This window comes from Chlorocebus sabaeus, chromosome 8 (genome assembly GCF_047675955.1).
Source record: "Chlorocebus sabaeus isolate Y175 chromosome 8, mChlSab1.0.hap1, whole genome shotgun sequence".
Taxonomy (NCBI): Eukaryota; Metazoa; Chordata; class Mammalia; order Primates; family Cercopithecidae; genus Chlorocebus; species Chlorocebus sabaeus.
The window spans coordinates 103,520,407-103,544,258 of record NC_132911.1 but is presented as its reverse complement, the minus strand read 5'-3'; the positions used below and the strand labels follow the sequence as shown (position 1 = coordinate 103,544,258).

The 23,852-nt window shown below is 37.3% G+C and overlaps 1 protein-coding gene across 7 annotated transcripts in view; it reads right to left on the bottom strand.

Moving 5' to 3' along the window:
• The window catches only part of VPS13B (vacuolar protein sorting 13 homolog B), an 870,718-nt gene that overhangs the window by 86,375 nt on the left and 760,491 nt on the right, over positions 1 to 23,852 (bottom strand). For all 7 annotated transcript variants that reach the window (XM_037999868.2, XM_073018246.1, XM_037999863.2 and 4 more), the window contains exons 41-43: positions 14,329 to 14,510; positions 12,262 to 12,611; positions 6,827 to 6,988 (exon numbers count right to left, since the gene is read on the bottom strand). In XM_037999868.2, coding sequence (XP_037855796.2) covers positions 6,827 to 6,988; positions 12,262 to 12,611; positions 14,329 to 14,510 — 694 coding nt within the window. The remainder of the gene's footprint in view (positions 1 to 6,826; positions 6,989 to 12,261; positions 12,612 to 14,328; positions 14,511 to 23,852) is intronic.

Here is a 23,852-nt window from a genome sequence, read left to right as displayed (position 1 = left end):
AGACAGTGGTGTGCTGGAGCTGGCTCATACTTGTTTGTGAAAACTAGCAATTAAGTATTCAGAGATTTTGCAAACTGGTGGTCAAACCATTGGTAGTTTAAAATAAGCTTTGGAGTATTTACACCATGAAAGTTGGCCATCCCTACAGTCAGGGGTTCCCCACCACTACCACTCTAAGAGCCAGTGGACCAGCACATATCTCCTCTGCAATTTTTATGATTGAGTTACACTGCACAAAACCTGAAATCCCTTGACCATAACTTGCTGTTTATATGACCTCCCTGATGCTTCTTGGTATACTTCCTCCACTGTTGTCCACTGGGGCAACCTATACTTACTGTTCAAACTCAGCTTCTGTGGAAAGCTAACTTTGATCTCTCTGGGTATGTAGATTATCATACCTTTGTGCTATCATGGCCTGAAGACAGCATTAAAATTTCTTAGCACAGCATACAAGAGCCCTCATGGCCTTAGCCTATTTTCCCCTCTTGCAGCTCCACACATGTACTAATGCACTGTAGCCAAATTAGTCAAGTTCCCCTTCTGTGCCATATTGTTTCGTGTCTCTGTGGCTTTCACACATGTTGGTCCTTTTAGCTGGAATATTGCCTCCACCCTCACTTCACTGGCCTAGCTAACTCCAAGGCATTAACATGTAATACAAATATCCCTTCTGTCTGGAAGCCTTGCCAGATTCCCATCCTCATGTAGGGTTTGGAAACATTTCCTTTGGGTTCCCATTAAGACTTTGTTCATATCCAGATGCAACTGATTTTACTTCCTGATTCCCTGGCATTTCTTCCCTACGGCTAGTGTTTTCATTAGTCACCTCTCATTTCTCTCTATCCTGAACTATTGCAATGATATCCTGATAGATTGATAGATACTGTCATGTCTATAATACTTTGTTTACTTTTCTGGGTCCCTCAATAGATAGTAAGTTCCTTAGAAGAATGTATATATTTAAACACAATAGGTAATACATAAAAATATACTGATTAAAAAATGAACGTAAGGGAGACTAAATAAACAGCTACAGAGAAATAATGGCCGACAGGAGGGCCTGTGAAAAGACTGAGTTAGGCCTTGGATGCCAGATAATTTGGATATTATTTAATAAATCATGGTGTAGCCTGTGATGGTTTCTGGACAGGAAAGTGTAACAAAGTATTTAGGAAAATTACTTTAGCTGTAGTCTGCAAGATAAGTCAGAGTTAAAACAGGGCAAAACTGTTAACTAAGAGAACAATTGAGAAAAACTATTGCCATAGTTTGTATAAGAAGTAATAAAGATAACCACTCTTGATATAACATTACACTTGCTGCTGTTCCTAAGAGTTAGTATTTGGAGTTCCTTTTAGTCTGTATGTGAATTTTGGGTGTGTGTGGTGCTTAATGTCTCAAATTTAATTTCTTTGTTCTTATTAAGAAGTTGAAAAGTACATAAAAATGTGACAAAAATAGACATATATCACCTTAACTCAACATTCAGAGGCAACCAGTGATAACATTTTGACATGTCTTTTTCCAGTATTTTTAATGCATTTACTTGTGTGTTGTTATGATCACATTGTATATATAGAATTTTATATTCTGTTTTTCTGACTTATATGATATGATAGGTAGCACTTCCCCCATTCTGTGTAAAAATGTAAAGATCCCATAATATATCTATAAGATAGTCTTATGCCAGATTTTACTTAACTCCTTAAAAGTGAACATTTTGGTGCTTTAAATATTTTGTGACAAACTGTGATAAACTTTGTTTGTATAAAAACCTTTGTTTTAATTTGCATTCTCTCCAGAGGGTAGATTACTATTGGGAGACTTACTGGGTCAAAGTCTACGATAATTTTAATAGCTTTGAAGTTTCTTACCCAACTGCTTTCTAGAAATAAAGTACCAATTCCATTAGCAGCTCCAGTGTGTAATAGTGTCTATTCATTTGCCTTTTGTAAACAAACTTTAACATGCATGCACACATAGGAGAACACTTGAAAAATTTATCAGCTTTGGCAATGCAGAGTATTTCTTTGTCCCCCAAGTCTGCTTTTTAAGTTTTTAAATTGTTACTATGGCAACAAGAAATATGCTCTTTCTCTAAATATATATGTATACATGCATTATACAAATGGATTTGTAAAGCATAGTAACTAAGAATTACAGTCTCATTAATGAAACTAACAACTGGCTGGAATTACTAAAAGATAGGAAGATACTCAAAACCTGTTGCTTTCCATTTTAGACAAATGAAAAAATGACTAGGTCTCATTTTAAAATATTGTTACATACAAAAAGAAAACTGGAGCACTTTCTGTTATACACTGATTAGGACCAGAACGAGTATAATAAAAATATTTTACTGTAATTTGGTGAGTACAGGTTAATTACATAAAAGTTAGATTTAAATGATTATGTGTCATTTCTCAATTTCTGGAACTTTGTACCAAGCTTTCAAATGATAGGAATACCAGTGAGGTCAGAGTGAAAACAATTTTAAATCAAACCTTTAGTCTACTGAATTTGATCAACTGAGAAATCTTAAAGCAAGTGTTGGCAAACTTAGGCTTATAGGCCAAATTTGGCATGTAGCCTATTTTTGGATAGCCTTTGAGCAGAGAATGGTTTTTACATTTTTAAATGGATGGGAAAAATCAAAAGGGTAATAATTGTGATGTTTGAAAATTATATGAAATTTAAATGTTATTGCCCATAAATACAGTTTCATTGGCACATAGCCACACTCATTCATTTATATATCACCTATGGCTGATTTTACACAGAGTTGAGTAGCTGCAACAAACTGTAAATCCTGAAAGCTTAAAATATTTACTATCTGGCCCTTTATAGGAAGAGTTTGCCACCTCTGCTTTAAAGTAATATAGGATTTATATTTTTGTCACTATGTGTCACTCTGTTTAATGAATATTTCCAAGATGCTCTGCTGCTCATCGAAATTAATTTTACCTTGTTACATTTTGCTTTTTTATTTAAGATGGGGCCTCATTATATTGCCTAGGCTGGTCTTGAACTCCTGGGCTCAAGTAATACTCCTTCCTGCCTTAGCCTCCCAAGTAGCTAGGACTACAGATATGTGCCACCATACCCCAATACTTTTTAAATTTTTTATAGAGATTGGGTCTTGTTATGTTGTCCAGCCTGGTCTTGAGAAGTTCTGGCCTCAAGTAATCCTCCTGCCTCAGTCTCCCAAAGTGTTAGGATTACAGGCATGAACCACTATTCCTGACCTGCAGTTTTAAATATTTGCTATGTTTCATGAGCTTATGAAACTTCTGTTATATCCATTTAGGATAAATGTTACATTATTTTCCATAGGTCTGTCTAGAGCCTATTTCCACTTGCTTGATGGTTTGATTACCACAATTAAGTCATTGGTAACTAGAATTCTTCAATTCTGAAAAAAATGCATAATCCATAAATTGTACATGTTTGAGGTTAAAAGCAAGTGTAAATCCTTACATAACAGATAAAGGCAATACTATTCCAAGCAGTTTAACCAACAGTGCTCTCTATTAACCAAAAAAGGAAGTTAAACAGCCTCTACATAAATCCTACTAGTTGGTTTTATGTTGATCCTACTAGTTGATGTCACTATAGCTTGTTTGTCTAAATTAAACAAAGCTTCCCTTGACTATGAACTGCACATACTGCCTATATTGTGGGGAAACATTTATACACTCACACCTCTAGTCCCTAGATTCAATGTAGCATAATGTGACATACCTTTCTGAAGAGCAGTCCCTTGCTGGTTATTGTTCTCATCCAACCTGATCTAAAATCTACTGAATTGGAATATTTAAGAGCCCTTTGTGATGGCATCTATGATTCTGTGCAGCTGAATATATTCAATTATTCCCTAGGAAATAGTTTTCTTCTTCCTTAGTTTGTTTAGGCAAGAAATTGTTGTGAGATATCCAGAATGTTAAGTGATTCTGCCCCAGAGTATGTGTTAGAAACTATAAGGAGCATTTTATGACTTTCAATTCTGAAAGGTTTGTCAGCTTTGGATTTCTAGAATTGGTTGTGTCCATGTTTCTTTTCATCCTATTGGGACTTAACTGTTGTTAGCAACCTCTTGTGTGGTTTTAAGATATCTTGACCTCTTTGAAACCTTTCCAGGTGTCACTGCCACTTTGTTGATCTCTGCAATGTTAGTTACATTGTTTAATGGAGTTAAGTTCCATGAACTTTAGAAATCCTCCCTGAGACTATGAATTGACTAACACCCAAGGCAGCATAAACATGCAGACACAAATGTTCCTAAAACGAAGCTTGCTGGGCGATGCAGGATATGACTTGGAGTCTGGAAAAAGGAATATTTTGCTCAATTGTGCATCTATGACAAGCTCCAGGTGCAGTTTGAAGCTGAGTGGCTAGTTTTTCTGATCCTCATGTAGACTCTCATTAGAACACAGCAGAATCTGCAACTGTGAATGTAAGGAATTCCATGAAGACCCCCCTGGGCCCATTAAGGCTTCTGGCTTCAGAGGGTCCTAAAACACTTACATTAGCATATAGAAATATAGTAAGAAGACATTGTTTTTTATAAATATCATCTAGGTTATAGTCTTAAGATTATAATGACTGCAGCTTATTTTAAAAGTTGCATCCACAAGATGCAGTTACAAATTTAAAAGAAAGAACAAAGTTTATTAGATACCTGTTTTATGTTTACAGTTTGTCATTAAAAAGCTCCTATTATTTTTGGTAACACAGTTAAGACTTTGCAAAGTTCATACTTGGACTAAGAATCCCCTATTAGTTTAGCTTTAGTTGTGGCCTACTATTCCAGTGATTTCTCAGCCCTTCTTTTCAAACTTCACAGCCTGGCTATTCTGACAAATCATGCTGCTAAAACCTAAGGGAGTGAGACAAAGTCGAAGCGACACTGTATTGAGAATTAAAAGATAAGGAGTTCAGTCCTAACTCTACCACTACCTAACTTAACATTTCTATTTGTCTCCTTATCTACAAAATATGCATAACAAATACTACTACACAGGAATGCTGTGAAAATAAAACTTGTAATAAATACAAAAAGGCCTTTGAAATAGTGCAAAGAAGTATGAAAATGAAAGGTGTGCTGGTGACAGTGGTTGTCTATTCATTCTTTCCTGCTGACCTCCTCTCCACCCAGAAACTATATGTCTGTAACATGAACACTACTGCTCCCCACACTCCTGAGCCAGTTGTTCTCTTATGATCACCTTCCCATCCTGGCTCCAGTGTCCAGGGAATCCTGAGGATCTCTGAGGGATATGCAAGCTATGCATCTTCAAATGACTGTGGAGAGTTAAGCTTCCTCTGCTTTGCTTTCTACCAGCTAAGGCCTGGAGCTTGCTGTGTGTGCATCAGTAAAGTGGCTACAAGTACAGTGTACAATTACATGTTACTGTAGCTTCTCAGAGGCTTCTTTCCTGTCCCTCACAATTCACTGCTGGGAATGCAATGGCAATGGAAACTTAGAAGATCTAACAGGTTATACAGCAAGTGTTAATATGAGTTCGCTCTAGGTGGTTGGAATTATAGGTGTTTTTGTTTGGTTTTGTCTGTATACCTGTATGCTCTCACTTTTGTAATCCATAGGCAAAAAAATCAAAAATAGATTAATTTAAAACAAATAAAACATCCTTTATGTTACAAGTGTGAAACAACTTAAATACTTCTAACATGGACATTTCTCAAGAGGAAAATTAGAAAACAAGGGTATGTGATTTACCCTAAAAATATGAGTGTAATACCATATCATGTGAGAAAATTTTTATGAAAAAAAGTCATGTATTTCAGTGTCCTGTCAGATTAATGTGAACAAAATAAGAAATACTGCATTATATCTACTTTTCCAAATTGTATACCAATAGTGTGGCAATCTGATGAAAAAACAAGTAAGAAATCAGCATCTAGCTACCCTCATTTGGAGCCCAAGGGTATAATGTAGTCTGATGCTGGTCTAGAGACCAGATGGGAAAACTTGTTCTCTAATCTAATGACTTTCTTTTAATCACAAGCAGGCAGTAGTTTCCTTATTATCCAGTTTAACAAATACATCATTCTTGAGAGTACTTCCTAGGATTTATTTTGCTCGCTTAAGACTACATCTTTGTATTTAATTCATCTTCATATTATCGCTACAGGGCACATATCTCTAATTATTCCCATCTAAAGGGACAGGAAAATGAAATTACACTATTTGGAAACAGACATCCTTTGGTGTGTCTTTTCTCAGTGCTGCCTTGGACATAGTTTTTCATTGTCATTGTATCATAGATTGTGAGCTGTCTTCAGAGGGCAAGGCCTGTGACTTACCTCTTTTTGAATTCCCAGTCCCTAGCATGTACCTGCTACCAAGGACACACACAGAAAAAAATCTGAAGAAACAAATGAATAATAATACCCAACACATAATGCTTACATATTAATGCCTTATATGTATGAATTCACTTAGTCCTTATAACCCTTTGAAATAGGTATTACTTTTATCCCCATTATACATATGAGAAAACTGAAGAATAGAAAGTAGAGCAAGGTTATACACAGCTAGGATCCAAACCTGGCTCTCGAGTCAGCCTCTTCATCACCACACCCTGCTGCCCCCCAAGCACCCGGGCTAAACAGGAAAACACTCCATTCCAACAGAAACGTGTGCTCCCATCTCTAAACACTCTTGAGTTTCCGTCAGATGTAGCTACGCTGTGTGGTTCCTTCGGAGACTTAAAAAGGAAAATAACTGGACAAGCACACAAGTGCAGAAGAAATGAATCCCCAACCTTAACAATGGCTGTTTGTAAGGGTGTTTCTCAAATACCTGTGGGGATTTGTGAGAGCGCCAGCTGTACTGGTGACTGTGGAGACTCGCCAGCAGAATATTTTCATCAGTATCCACCTGGCCAAACCGCAGTGTCTCCTGTGTGTCATTACAGATCACAAAATGGCTGAAGACCAACTCCTCTACCTCAGGGCATTTGTTCTGAAAGAAAAAGGATACGAAAGCCAACATGGATCAGATTAATTGCAAGATGTTTGGCAGCTGTCTGCCCAGTGGCGATTGTTACAACACAGAAACCCTAAAAGATCTGTTGTCATTAGCTCTGGTATACAAAGTATTCTATACTGCCAGGATAAGCACACACACACACACAAAATACCTTTAAGAGATTTTAAATGTTTCAAGAATGTGTTTTGATTTATACTCCCTCAAAATAAATCACACACACTGAAGAGTAAAAGAACAATGAGATCCTTCAAACTTTTAACATTTCTTAAAGTGAATTAACATGCTACAAAGAGTGCTGTACTGGGTAGTGCATGTTTTTGAACAGAGTACTGGAGGCTAGAATTACCATGTTCCTGGCTTCTAAACTCAACAATCAAGACCAATTACCAAAGCCACAGTTTGTACCCTACAGAAAGTAAGAATCATTTAGGTAAAGCATCCCCAGATCCCTTAAGGGGGAGGGTGGGTATGTGTGTGTGTGTAAATCTGCTCAGGGAGAGATGTAAATAAAACCATAACTTTCCCTCTATTGTTAAGAGGCTGAACATACAAAACAGATCAACTCCAGAGTCAGTGTAAGCCAAGTTGCAGTTTTCATGAGAAATAATGTGAGTTGAAACACTTTTCGGTATCTGTTTCAGCTAATAGTCATCTATCAGCTAAAATCCTTCATTAGTCAGCTAAAGCGCAGCTAATTAATAATACGTTCCTGTGCTGATAACTCCTTTCTCATTTAATGGTGCCTCCACTGGTTGTTGCTACATTAAAACACTGGCAAAGTAATAAAGTATTTCTGTGCTTACTCTTTTATCACTCTAGTTAGACTATGGCTTAAAAGCAATAAACACACTTTTGGTAAACTTAAAAGAATGCTAAATAAATGATTAACTTGAGAATATAGGAAAAAAATCATAAGTAGCTAATTCATTTGCAGATAATGGGAGATAACACGTTTCTCCAGTTGGCCTCTATTTCCCGTATGGATCTAAATAATGTCAAAATGCCACACTCCATCATTTGCCATTTTACTGAGAAGTAGGGGAGTAAACAGAGATACAACTCAGAAGCATTGTGATTCAATTACAGAGGAGGCATGAGGCCAAAGAGACTACAGATGAATGTACCTGGAATCCAGCCTGGGCCATGACCAGACTTGTACCCATCAGGGTACAGACTCATCTTGGGAAACAGAGTCTACTCCTCCTAGTCATCCAGAATGCCCTTGAAGTAGGTGGGCAGGCTCCATGCTGCAGGTGGTGAAGTGGCCTTGACATACCTCATTTTTCCAGAGGTCCTTGAGGACTTCTAAGCCCTCTCACATCATCCATCTGTTCCCATTGAACTGAACCTTGCTTCACAGTCACACTGACCACCAAAAGAGTTTCTGGCTAAGTGAGACCAAAGTACTCATAACAACAAGCATCGGTCATCTACCATAATACTCTCTACTCTGGCTTTTAATGGTAGCAATGATTTCAAAACTTGCCTGCTGTTGAGTTTTAGATGAATCGTTTTACCCAGCCCCTGCCCATGCCTCCAGCTGCATCTTGAGCTACTCTCCATTTGCTGAGGGCATGTGTTCAGGACACTCCAGCTCCACCAGCCTTTTCCAGCTGCTCCAGCACTATGCTGACCTCCTTCCAACTCATCCAACACATCAAACTACTTCCTGCCTCAGAGCCTCCCTCTGCTTGGACATCTTTTTCTCCATTTCTTGTTTGACCAACTTGTTTCTATTCAACTTTCAGATTTCTGTTTTAAGGCTGCTTTCAAGAGCAGCCTTCTGAGATCCTCCCAGGTCAAGTTAGGTTCTCCTATTTTATGCTTATATAAGATTCTATATTTCACCTTCAGAGCACTTGTTAATTTGTACCATTATGGGTTCAATATTGTCTCCAAAATTAGACTTTATGCTGCAGAAGGGCAGCAACCACGTCTGTATTCTTTACAGTTTTATCTCTAGTATCCAGCATAATGCCTGGCCGATACTTAGGAAATAAACAAAAACTTTAGTAGATGTAATTTGTAAAACTATAATTATATATTCACTGTACAAAGTTAGAAAATACAGGGGAGAAGAAGGGGAGGGGAGAATAAGGGGAGGGAAAATTAGGAAATACAGAAAGTATGGATTTTTAAAAATCTTTAATTTTAAACTCAGCAATAACTACTATTAACATTTTGGTGAATTTTCTTCAAGCAATTTTTCCCTTCTGAATGTCCTGCCTGTTACTATTCTAGTCTGTCCTATCCAATCCTTTTTTATATATTTATCTACAAACCTTTAATCAAACTGGAATCATAGTATGTAATTAGTTTTGATGAGATTTTTCCATTGAGCATTATATAATCAACATGAACTGCTCTACTTGTAAACATTTTTCTTTCCTTTCAGTGCGAGTACAGACATGAAGAAAGGAATATGATTCCAATCTCCCACTTAGTTACACATCCTGAGATTAAAATTCAGTTTTCATAATGAATTGGGATCAATCTGCTGGTAACACAGAGGTTAAGTTACCAGATGGGGCTTGAGTAGAAAAAAAATCTTATTACTTTCTTCATCTCTAAAAACTGACCTTTAATAAATGATGAGGGTTTTAGGAAAAAATGTAAATTAAAGAACACAAGGGGGTTGTTTACATTTTTCTAAAGAATATTCAAAGTCCTCAGGGAACTATTTCTCTACTGCTCCTTCATCTGTAGAGTTCATTATAACTGTAATAAGTTTAAGCATTTCTTGGAATGTTTTAAATTCTGTTATAATACTAAAAAGTTCATATGTATTTGACGTCACATCATAGATGTTGAGCCTCAGAATGCTCACTTGGAATTGTAATTAAAAGATGGCTTATCCACATTTAAGTTTCATGGAGTGTCATACAAGCATTTGCAATTAAACAGAGATACCATTTTGGTGTAAGAGAAGACACATAAGTGTAACCTTAAGAAAAAAACCCTTTTAATACTATTTTGTCCAAATCTGGGAAAGTGACATAGAAATATAAAACAGATTGCAAGTGGCATTTTGGATCCTTAATCTGTTTTCACAAAACAGTCATCATTTATAAAACAGAAAAGAAAATCTATAGCCAGAGAAATCAGACACTGATGAAGGCTTCTGTTAATCTTGAACTCATGACCTAAAGGTGGAAGGCCAAATTGTTTCATGCTTCAACTGTCTGGTCCATCCACACTGGGGAAAAATTACTTGTCTCCAATATGAATCCAATAAAAAGTATGTGGAGAACTAAAATCACTTTGCTTGCTTATTAAATTCATATTTTTCACTGGCAGCAATTATACTGTATGTGAGCAGTATACACACAATAAAATCCAAGTTTGGGAAACTAAACTTCCCTTTCGAAAGGGGATAAACCACATTCAGAACATCTTAGAAACAATGAACTTAATAACCCTTTGTAAGCCCATTTCAATGTCAAATGTCCTATAATTTCAAAGCAGTGCACCTTCATATTTACTTTAGAATACACAGGGTTAGGTGCCTACCACATTAAAACTTGGTGGCAAGTACCCTTGACATGAGAGGAAACAAGAAAATTACAGCAACAATTACAGAAGTATATCCTCTTGTGGCTCATGTTAACGTTGCCAAATCCCTGTATAAATCAGAACCAACTATTCATAGAATGTACCTGTCAGCAATATGCTACGTGACATATGGCTCTACTTAATCAAATATACAATTCCATTTAAAAAACTCAGAATATTCCTTCAAGGCACTATGTTAGCCAGTCAGTCATTCACACTCTGATGTGGTTTAAAACATCTAAATATTTATGCACCATATTTTATTTATATGTATAGCTGTGTCTAAGAGAGTATTTTTACCCTGGGAGGAAACTGGTATTTCTGAAGGCCATTTTGCAGTAGTTGCTACACATGAGTCCCCTTATAATGGCTCTGATACCAAGACAAAAATATCCTGGGTTTAAATGTTCTATCAATGATTCTTTTATATTTTCTAGGTTTGTTTTTTATTAAATGCATTGTTCAAAATATGACCAAAAAACAGAAATTGGATCCATAGAGGTTTTTTTCACATGGCTATTTGAACCAGCTGCAAAGATTTAGATCACACTAGCTCTTATTTTACGCATGTCCTTTGCAACAAGAAAACCATGGAATGCCCTTAAAAAAGATTTTTAAAATATAAAACAGATGTGTTATCTTCTTTCCCTTTGCTATTGTAGTACCATGTTAGGTAATTAATTCCTTGGTCTTGTATAGGTCTTCATGCATATAAAGAAAAACATTTATTCCCATACAAATTCTTAAGTTAAAGAACAAAAGCTTCTCTTCCCTTTAACTGCTCCATCCCAAAAGGAGGTCAGTGGGGGATGAAGGACCGTTTCTCTTGGGGAGCCAGCTTCACACAAATGTGTGTAACATATACAAAATGTGGGGAAAAGTCTCAGCTTAAATAGCAACACAAACTTGATGGAAATACAATATAACACTAAAATCAGTAAGGGAAACAGAAGTGATTTGTTCTTAAATCGCTGAACTTATTATCATCCAAATATTCTGTGAAGTCACTTTGGTGCTAGCAGACATGGACAGGTTTCCCATTTTAAATATGCCACTTATCATAGACTTACACTTCATCCCTTTTTTTGGTTTGGTTTATTTCTGATAAGAAATAAAAGTTAAACAATTATTAAAATAATCAAGGCGCTCTAACTGATTAAAAAAATCCATTATCCAGTACTTTTAGTGAATCAAAAAGTCAGAATGAGAGTAGAGGAAAAACTAAGACTGTATTGTACTCACATATTTCATCTCACTGCTTTTTGTTTGTTTGTTGGTTTGAAAAGATGGAATGCTTATCATCAGAAAGGGTCACACAGGTTCTTTATTTCTGCAATGGACACTTAGACAATTTGATACATAGCTAAGTTGAAGCTTTGGCAAACTAAAGCCACAATACTTGGAAAAAATTTCTGGGAATATGTTACTTTCCACACAGATGTGGTACATTAGTCACAAAAATGTGGGCATGATCTCCAATGCATGTGTAGAGAACCCATATTCTCCAGTGTTTCAAAAATAACATGTATCACTTTGCCAAAACAGACAAGGCCTCAAGTATAATGGTGCCCATCAAATTCTTCATTCTCTCACATTTTTGTTTGTGTTTAACTTATTATCAGAAGTGATAGCATACAGAACCTAATAAAAGATCATATGTGACTAAACTGTAAACTGTTATGGAATGTGCATACCTGTTGCCAAGCTTGTATTGCAGTGTTTAGAGAATGAACTACATGCTGTCCAACGTTTACAAATACAGAATCAACTATCACGGTGCAGTCAAGCAGCTTTTCTACTACATCGCTGGAAACTGCCATCTGCCCGAAGATGCTGAAGGGTTTCACCACACTTTGCATAGTGACATTTCTGCACTCTAGAAGTTTACAGTCTGCTTGAGCTGAGAACTGGATCTCCTGACAGACAGAACCATTATTCCACTGTCGAAGATACATGTGTGGTTCTCTGAAGGAAACAATCATGTATTCTAGTTCAGATGGCATATTTCTATCAGAAACAAATGGCTGTAGGTACTGTGGTGCAGCTGTTGAGAAAACAAACAAGAAAGACAGCAATTAAGATGAGCCAATACTTTGTGAAAATAAAGGGTGAAATGACATTCAAACTATTCACTTTTTGATTATTTAAATTAGTTTTTGGTGTTTAATAAATTCAAATTATTTCTTGAAGATATTATAATCTTTGGATTCCCATTTGATATCTTAAAACAAAACTGTTTTGTTCAAGTAGGCCTCTTAAATATATATTGTCCAAAAGTTACTTTCACAAAAAATTGATCACAGAAGCAAATAAATAAACTGAAAAGCAGGTATCCATCTAAAGAGAATTTTATAGAACTGCTCTGTATCTACCAATTGAATCTCAAAAACCAAAACAAAAATATGACTCAAAGAGAGTTAGAGAAAGCAGGTTAAACTCCATTTTTGCTGAAACGGCAAGATGCTTAACAGTAGCTATGTTTTTTTTTTTGAGACGGAGTCTTGCTCTGTCGCCCAGGCTGGAGTGCAGTGGTGTGATCTTGGCTCATTGCAACCTCTGCCTCCCGGGTTCAAGTGATTCTCCTGCTTCAGCCTCCCTAGTAGCTGAGATTACAGGCACGTGCCACCATGCCTGGCTCATTTTTTTGTATTTTTAGTAGAGACATGGTCTCGATCTCCTGACGTTGTGATCCACCTGCCTCGGCCTCCCAAAGTGTTGGGATTACAGGCGTGAGTCACCATGCCCGGCCAGCTATGTTTGGTTTTAATCTGATTTTCTCCTCCTCCCTTTATTACATGTAGGTTAAAAACCTAATACATGAATCAACATGTATCACCTAGGAAAGGTTTGGTACAGAACATAAAGATTGAGAAATAATTGTTCAAATAACATTAGTAAACTTATAAAAGGCCACTTTTGGTGTGTGGGAAAATTTAAACTTCCTTCTAAACTTGTAAAAATGATACCCCTTTAAATTAATTTGAGACTGTGCCTATCTTTTGTGGAAGGTGCTCATGCTTTTGAAATCAGGCAATACCAAGTATTTTTGGAATCTATTTGCTACTAATGTAATGACTCAGGATGCTGAACAAGAACACATATATTTCTTTCAAAGAGATCTGATATGGTTTGGTTGTGTCCCCACACAAATCTCATCTTGAATTCCCACATGTTGTGAGAAGGACCCGGTGGGAGACAACTGAATCAGTGGGGCAGGTCTTTCCTGCACTGTTCTCCTGATAGCGAATAAGTCTCATGAGATCTGATGGTTATATAAAAACTGGAGCTTCCCTGCACAAGCTCTCTTTGCCTGCTGCCATCCATGTAAGACGTGACCTGCTCTCCTTGCCTTCCACCCTGATTGTGAGGTCTCCTCAGCCATGTGGAACTGTAAATCCATTAAATCTCTTTTTCTTCGAAGTCTCATGTATGTCTTTATCAGCAGCGTGAAAAATGAACTAATACAAGATCATAATTGGAATTATAGTAAAACTAACTTCCTTGAAAAATTCTCATTAGGTAGCATTCAAAAACATGTCAGCTCAATACCATTGACAATTTATATAATAGGTTCATAAGCTGGTTCAGAAGTAAAGGTTATGCCTGTGTTGCCAAGTCAACCCCAGGATAACTTTGCCACTGCTCGCTTTATACTTCCTGAAGATACGTTATCTAAGACTGATGACTTCTGTTCTGAAAACACTCAAGAGAAAATGGTAAGTATTAAATGGATGTTATTCCGATACTAAAGAAAAGAGTACCTGTGCCTAGTTGGTCAAGGTGATGACAAAGATGAAATTCCAGGTGAGCAAACTGGAAGGAAATGCAAAGGGATGGGACAAACCATGGGGTAAAGCAGGAGTCAACTCTGGTACAGGCAGCCAGGGCTGTTGGAGTCACAAGTGGATCACAAGTGCTTTGAGAACCAGACTCACTTGCAGAGCTATGGGAAAGAAGTGATAAAAGAAGTTCAATAACCAAAATTGCCCAATATTACATGAGTGAAATGTCTTTTTATAAGGATTTCTAAAACTAGTACTGAAAATTCTATAGTCAATATTTTATCAAATCTTCAGTATTTTCTCAAGTAAATTAGTTTTTTTTAAAAAAACTAAGTTCATTTTTGGCCGGGTGCAGTGGCTCATGCTTGTTATCCTTGTACTTTGGGAGGCCAAGGTAGCAGGATCACTTCAGCTCAGGAGTTCGAGACCAGCCTGGGTAACACAGGGAGACCTCATCTCTACAGAAAATTAGCTGGATGTGGTGGTATGCACCTGCAGTCCCAGCTACTCCGTGGTTGAGGTGGGAGAATTGCTTAAGCACAGCAGGTCAAGGCTGTCATGCACTACATTCCAGCCTGGAATCATGTTGATTATTCTCTATGAATTCTTCACAGAAAACTTTCAAAGGATTGCTCAAATGCCAACTCATGCTGATCTATCTCCAAATCAATTTGCTTCCATCCACATCTCACAAAACTTATGGGCCATTCGTTCTGTTATTAAGATCAGTGCAGTTCAGAGTGTGACTCTGCCACTCAAAAACACAATACTTCAGTGTCACCATAAATATTTCACTTTTTTTTTTTTGTGAAACGGAATCTCGCTTTGTCGCCCAGGCTGGAGTGCAGTGGCGCGATCTAGGCTCACTGCAAGCTCTGCCTCCTGGATTCACGCCATTCTCCTGCCTCAGCATCCTGAGTAGCTGGGACTAAAGGCGCCCGCCACCACTCCCAGCTAATTTTTTGTATTTTTAGTAGAGACGGGGTTTCACCGTATTAGTCAAGATGGTCTTGGTCTCCTGACCTCGTGATCCGCTCGCCTTGGCCTCCCAAAGTGCTGGGATTACAGGCGTGAGCCACCGCACCTGGCCAAATATTTCACTTTTGTTTTACTTCTCCAGATTGTCCATACCCATATTCCCATAGGGATCAGTCAATATTCTTCATTAAGCACTCACTACCTACTGTAATGGGTGCCATAAAAGTTATGACCTTGTCCAGAAGAATTAGGGTCCCATGGACAATTACAATGCATGGGTCCTCTCTTGCCCATCCTCTTAACATTATTTTATACAAGTTAAATCTTTATTTTTTTTTTGAGACGGAGTCTCGTTTTGTTGTCCAGGCCAGGCTGGAGTGCAGTGGCACAATCTTGACTCACTGCAACCTCTGCCTCCCAGGTTCAAGTGATTCTCCTGCCTCAGCCTCCCAAGTAGCTGGGATTGCAGGCGCCTGCCACCACGCCCAGCTAAGTTTTGTATTTTTAGTAGAGATGGGGTTTCACCATGTTGATCAGGCTGGTCTTGAACTCCTGACCCCAAGTGATCCACCCACCTTGGCCTCCCAAAGTGCTGGGGTTACAGGTGTGAGCCACAACTCCCAGCTTATATGAGTTAAATCTGATTAAAACGAGTTAAATCTGATTAAAATGAATAGTGAAGGTATCCATAGAAGGGAAGATGTCTGCACATGGTGGCTGCTGCTGTGCACAGGAAGCATGCTGCCTAGATTGCATTAATACTAACAGGAGCACAAAACCTGGGAATTTGGGATTATTGGAGGAGAACAACAATCCTGTTAATTGTGGATCACCAAATTGATGTTGTCCTGTTAATTGTAGATCACTGAATCGATGTTGCCTTTTCCCCACTACTCACTGTCTTTCACTCCCTTCTTTTCATGCTGAAATATGCTCTGTAGCTATCACGGCCTGGCTCCCAAATCCATAAGGAGCCTAAAGACAAGCAATGTGATTTACAGCGTCCTAGGAAGAACTGTGACGGGAAACACTAAAGAAAGAAATCCTTGATTTTCAAAGAACTCACAGTCTAACTGGTGATACTCAGTACGCAGACATTTACAAAAATTACCAAACAGAACCAACCCCCAGGAATAGGCAAGTGGGAAGTGTTGCCAGAGTGGAAACACAAGAGGAACTTAATGGCATGGGTGAATCATGTGGGATTTTCAGAGGTGTGAATCTTCCATTGGGTTTTGAAAGAGGTTGTGAAACAGGCTGGTGAAAATGAAAGCTAGGAGCATTGCAACATGTTTACTGAGTTGTTTAACCTCAAAGAGTTTAGTTATGTGGTGTAAGCATTTATTGCAATGCTAGTAAATCTCCATTGCAGACAAAGAAAACAGACTTTGGAGCACCAGGTTATTGACTATGCACAAAAACGCAGCTAAGTATATTCTTAAAACATCTATAATGGGCACAGTAATCCAAGTAGCTTTCTAGGAATTTGTAGAGTTAACAAAAATTTCATTGGCAAGATAAAATTAAAACTTGTATTTATTCAGAAAGAGGAAAATATATTAGTTGTATATGTGTTTTATGCATTTGAACTCTTTCCCTCAAACTACTCATGTAAGTTTTTAGAAATAGGGCACAATGTTAGTCAAAATATTACTAAAAATCCAGGCAAGAGTTCTATGGGACCAGTTTTTAAAAATGGGTACACAGTTTGAGGGGTTTATCTGAAGCATTTTCCTGGCCAATTATAGTTTTTGACACTCTGATATTTTCCAAGATTTATTTTTCTATCTCCTGAGAGTGGCAAATATTATAATATATTGCAAAAGTTTGCTAAAACATCATGAGTATATAATACAATCTTTACTTGTAACAAATTGGTTGATTCTTCACTTTTCCTAAATTAAATGCACAAAGCAATGGTAAGACATATTTTTAGGTATATACAGTAGCTCCTGAATCATAAAATCATACTCCAGTAAGCATTAGTGCTAGTAGCACTACTCTAGTCAGCAATACTCCTTCAATCTTGAAATCCTGACTAAAATGGTTACTAGGTTAATCGGTATGCAAAAATTAAAACTTTTACTTAAAAACTGGAGTCAACAAAATCACACACTTCTTAAACACAAAATGTGGTATATACTTTAACTCTATTTTACATTAGCACATTTATAGTTTTTGATATTCTTAACTTAAATCACCATTATATACTATAAAAGTAGCATGTATGTGTTTACCTTTCACCTAAGGATTAAAATGATCTAAGTACAATACGACTAAATAGTCATAAATATGAGTGATGAATCTGCTAGAGACTTGCAGTAGCTACATTTGTATAATTTCCCTAATTAGGTACAACAGCGAACTTTAATCTGATTCAGATCTCAGAAGGTCAAACATCAGATGTATAATAAGCAGAAAAACAAAAGTAAAAAAATCTCACAACTCATAGTATTTGTATTTCAATACTTCCGCTTTTTCCAAAAGACTTTCAAAACAGGTCAAATTCATGACCAATGGCAGTGTTCACAGAATTATCTGGTGCTCTTCACTTTTAACATGCTGGAAAATAGCTCCTGGAAGCAAGATCTCTCAAATAGTAATAAACACAATTCATGATTCAGTAATTTATTCAGAGGGTTATTTAAGTGTTATTTTAGAACAGTGGAAGCATTCTAGACAGTGAGAAGGATGGCATGTGTTTTATTTATACCTTCATTTTAGCCAAAGAATTACTTACCAACTGTCCTGAGTGACCTATAGAGGGGATCAATTATTTAAACAAGGAGTGTCCAGTACATCTAGATGTAGACTGATCCTATCTTAATGGCACTGTGGGGACCCAGGCAAAATCCCTAAAGATCCAGCCCTGAATGTCACTTCTGTAAGGATCCCTTTATGGTAATAAAGATTTTATAATGTAGTATAATATAGCATAGAGATTAAGACATGACTTGGTCCTCCTTGCTTTCCACCATGATTGTGAGATTAAGCAGAGAATGACCAAGGTAGGAGAACCCAGAATGAAATGTATACACTGCTATAATTTATATTGTAGTATTAGGCAAGTTATTTCACTTGGCTAAATCTCAGTATTTTTCATTTATAAAATGAGTACAGAAATTAGACCTACCTTTTTCAAATATTACATGAGTTACTGCATATAAACTACTTAGCATGATATCTACCATTCGATTAAAAAAAAAAAAGATGAAAAAAAATCCATTCTTCTTTTTCTTGTTGGCAAGACAAGGTACCATACTGGCTACATAGGTTAATGTTAATTGATTCTCTTTAGCTTCCTAAGAGGGATCTCACAACAGCATATTGGCATTCATCTCAATGGGGCACTGTCTCTCAACGTTGGTTCACATAAATTCTCCCCTACACACTGCAGGAACACTGCTCTGTCCATCCCTGGAGAGTGCTGAATGGGTGAGAGAGGATGCAGGAGGACATGTGTGCCTGTTGCACTGTGTTTCTTCCACTCCTTACAATGGTTGTTTTTCAAATGTCTTAACCCTAACTCAAAATAACAAGCACACTTTTATTGTAATCCAGTATACACATATGAAACAGGGGAAAAGGTTTTCTGAAAATATGACACACACTATTTTTTATTGTGATAATATATTAACATATATAGCATAAACTTTATCATTTTAACCATTTTAAAGTGTACAGTTCAGTGACATTAAGTACATTGACATTGTTGTGCAACCATCACCACTATGCATCTCTAGAACTTTTTGATTTTCCCAAGCTGAAACTCCATGTCCATTAAACCCTCACTCCTCATCTTTCCCTCCCCACAGCCCCTGGCAGCCACCACTATACTCTTTATGAATTTGACTACTCTTAGGATCTCATATAAGTAGAATCATATAATATTTGTCTTTTTCAAACTATTTTCTATTTTATTTTATTTAAAAAATTCCAGTTGTAACCAGCTATTTCATAATCCATGAATGTGCTCCAATTTGTAGTTTGAAAAATAACCTTAAATGAGCCTTCAGGTAAAACACTCCTTTAAATCTAACTTAAAAAAAAAAAAATAAGGAAGAGTAATCTCCCAAGGTTCATAGAGTAGGCAACACGACATAGAGAGCTCATAAGTACCATCATCCAAGAACTCTGAGACCTGAGCAGCACCTGAGTATTTTGGGGACTGTGTATGCAAGAAGGACTACATGGCAAAGGCCAACTCCCTGGAGGACTTCATATACAGAGTTCAATCACCAACTAAAAGAAAATAGCAAAGGGCCTCAAAAGCAAATCTGGGGAAAAATGTAAGTATTCCTTCCACTCAAGGAAGAGAAGACAAGAACTCAGCTTTAGCCCTAGGGAAGGGTAAAGGAAAAAGTTTTCTGGATAAATCCTGGATTATACCAGTGTGTAACTAGAAACACAGGTGACAAAGCAGTTCCAAACGTCAAGATTTATGTATAAATAGCTTATAACACTAAACGAGTTACTCAAAAATCTAGATACATCTAAAAGTGCAGACCCAAGTAGCCAGATGGAGAGAAACAGTATCTAGAAGGTCACTGTCACTTTTTGGGAGGAGAGAGTTCAACCAGCAGAGAGAAAAGAAATGATTCAGGGACTTATCCATCATTGCGCTTTCTCTGATTCCTCCACTGTCTATATATACAAGAATCAAGGTTTTGGAAAATGAAAAGGAGTTCTTCACACTCACACACTCATACACACACAGGCTGTGGATCACTGTCTCAAAGATTCCAAAATATGAGTGGACAGTGATTTCTTTAATGAGATCTTCAGGGAGTAGGAAGAAAAAAAAAATATATATATATATATATATAAAAGCACATCCAAAGATGGAAGCACTCCATACAACTCACCAGAGGTTTAATTTTTATCACATGAAGAAAGAGCCACACACCCTTAAGCCATTTCTCTTTCCAAGATGCCTTCTGTCATAAGTCAGTATTTTGGGGGTAGGAATAAAAACTCCTTATAAGCAATCTGCTCTCACATGCTTTAATGTTGTGAAAAGATGACCGTGAAACATGGACAGGAAAGTACCAAAGTCTTGGCACAGATCAAGAATTTAATGTTATCATCAAACAACTTATACAGAATTAACCAGACATACATATTGAGATCTGCAGTTACTATTGTGTTATATGATAAATGTCTGTAATTTGTGTGACTTTCCACAGCCAAAATAAGTATTTCTGGAATTAGCTCTTTAGGGGTGAAGGTAAGAGGGAATAAATAAAGTAAAAAGTTCTTCTCATCCATCAGAAGACACCTGATTGATTTCAAACCCAGGCAACCTGCCAGTGTGGCCCAAGAGAGTAGGGCTCACGACTCCTTTTTCCTTTTGTTCCTCCCAGGGCTAGTCACCTGGTAAGAAGCTGCCAATTGCAAATAAGAGTGTGTGCTTGCTGGATGTTTTCTGTTTGCTCTCTTGACCCACCTTCTACCATTCCCCACCTTCTTCTTTGCCTCCAGAAGGGAGCATTCTGGACTGCACCAACAAGCTACTTTGTCCTCTGGCTTGTCCTTGGATTCAGTCAGTGGGAGGTACCCACAAGGTGACTTAGAAGGCAGAAGGGGAGTGAGGTAAGGGTATGTATTTTCCCAGTTCCTTTGTAGCCAGATCTCTGTACATTAGCTGTGTTCCTCTATCAAACATAGCTACAAACACAGCTACAAACACCCAGTCTGAGTTAGAGTTTTGATAATGGCTCTATAACTTGGCTTCTTTTGGCCTAAGATTGGGACAGTTTCCCAGGGTTCCTAGCCCACACTTTTGTAGTTCATTAAACTCTCCCCAGTCACCCAGTCTGAGTAGCCATCTGTTTCCTGTCAGAACCTGACTGAGAAGAGATTTACTTAGGCTTTGGAAACAGGCAATGGGTGTGGACAAATACATACGTGATGGGAGTAAGATAAACAGCTGAAATGGATAGCATGACCAGGGCTCCAGAGGCTGCATCCCTTGCCTCTAGTCCAGTGTACAGCAAATAGAAGGGGAGGGCTTTCAAAGGTCAGTACTATAAAGGTCAACATTTACTTCAAATGCTCCCTCCCAAAAACCATAATATGATCAAGCAAACCATTAGTTAAAGATATAGGAACCTAACTAATGACTCATTTTTTATTTTTTGAGACAAGGTCTCACTTTGTCACCCAGGCTAGAGTACAGTGGTGTGATCTTGGCTCCCTGCAACCTTTGCCTCCTGGGCTCAAGCAATCCTCCCACCTTGGCCTCCTGATCAGCTGGGACTACAGGCATGCACTTTTATGCCTGGCTAATTTTTACATTTTTTTTTGTGGAGACAAAAGTCTCACTAATATTGCCCAGTCTGGTCTTGAACTCCTGGGCTCAAGCCATCTTCCTACCTCAGCCTCCCAAAGTCCAGGGACTATAGATGTTAGCCACTGAGCCCAGTCAATTATTGACTCTTTTTTGTCTTCAGTCATTTGCACCGGGGGCTCCCTGTCATCCATTGAACTGGTTAGTGCCTATTCATTCCTTAAAGTCTCAGTTTAGAAATCAATCTCTCAACACCAAATAGCATATTGGTGATGGAGCCAGGCCTTAAACCTAGGTCTTCCACCTTGAAAGGTGTAATAGGCCGGGTGCAGTGGCTCACGCCTGTAATCCCAGCACTTTGGGAGGCTGAGGCAGGTGGATCATGAGGTCAGGGAATCGAGACCATCTTGTCTAACACAGTGAAATCCCATCTGTACTAAAAAAAAATACAAAAATATTAGCCAAGCGTGGTGGCAGGCACCTGTAATCCCAGCTACTCGGGAGGCTGAGGCAGGAGGATGGTGTGAACCTGGGAGGCGGAGCTTGCAGTGAGCCGAGATCGCGCCACTGCACTCCAGCCTGGGTGACAGAGTGAGACTTTGTCTCAAAAAAAAAAAAAAAAAAAAAAGGTGGAATAGAGGTCTTCTATCTCTATTAAATGCTACCTCTATTTACATATTTAGAGTGATGCCATTACCACAAGAACATTAAAATTGCATCTCAATTATAGGCAAGAGGCTCCTCTTTTTAAATTAGGCTTCATGGGATATATTTTTGTGACCTTTCTTTCAGTAATGTCCAATAGTCTGATGTAAATCCTTCTCAAACCACTGAGACCATCCCTTATAAGACAATCTCTAATAATAAAAGTACCAGGTTTTTGTCCAGATTTAGATTTCTCATGTGACAGAATATACTGAGGCTAACTGTAAAAGCATGAAATAAACTGTAAAAGCATAAGGCTAACTGTCTGCATGAAATATTGACATATTATCAAATCATTACTGTTTTCTTGCTAGAAATTGGATGAAACAAATATAATCCTTAATATTGTTTTATTATGTTGACTTTTAAACCAACTCTTCTAATTTAATTTCATTAATATCAATTTCTATCTGAAAAATGATTAATCTCAAACAATTTAAAGTGAGATCAATTGTGAAATATCAGGTAAGGTGAAAAATCCCTGGTGAGGACAAAGATCTGTGATTATAATGTCAGATGCTTGGTGAAAAATTGCCTGAATTTGATTGTCTACTTAAATTTCTGTTTCCTAAAGGCTCCACACTTCTATACTGCTAAGCTTACCACGAAAGTAATTTTTATAAATGTTTCAGATTCAGAGGCATTAACATTCTCTACAATGCTTCTTTTGATGATGGAAATGCATTACTTCATAATTAGAATCAAGAAGTCATTTCTAACTTGATACTATTAATAAAACTCAGATTAAAAAAAATCAATTTAGTTATCTATAGCTCTATTTTCTGAGATTTCCTGGTTTCTGATGAGATAACCTAAACTTAGAAAAGGCAATCTTTCCATCCATGAAATAATTCATCACAGGATGGGTGTTCTTTTTATTGCTGAACTATATGCAGGTAAAATTAAAACACTACTTCTCTAATATATTTTCACTAATTCTATAATACTAACTAAACTGTTAGGAAAGTAAATATTTTTAAAGAGCCCAAATGACCTAGAACTAGAATATATGAAATATAAAACACAAAACACATTATTATCAAGCACACAAAATAATCAATGAAAAAGACTATGAGGCTACAAACCAAAATGTTAACAGAAGTTATCTCCTTGTGATTATGGGCGGTATTGTTTTATTTTACAAATGTTCTTCAGTGAACATATATTAATAAAAATACATATTTCCAAAGAAAAAGTATTCACAATAATTTATAATAAAAAGTAGAAACTGGAATACAAAGTGGTGTGCTATGATTATAACCTTGTAAAAGCATGTACACATATGGGCAAAAATAACGGTAACAGAGAAAAGAAAAAACATTTGATTTGCAAGGTACTGGAATGGTGGTTGGTTTTTTTTCTGTTACTGTCAGAACGTTGTTTCCAGGGAAAGAAGAAGGTATTACATAAAAGGAATAAGATAACACTAAGCCAGCCCATGAGGAGAAGTGGCACGTAGGGCATCCACAGCAATGAACAGCATAGCCTCACAGTACACGTGATAGTATTTGATCCAAGAAAACTGTTCCAC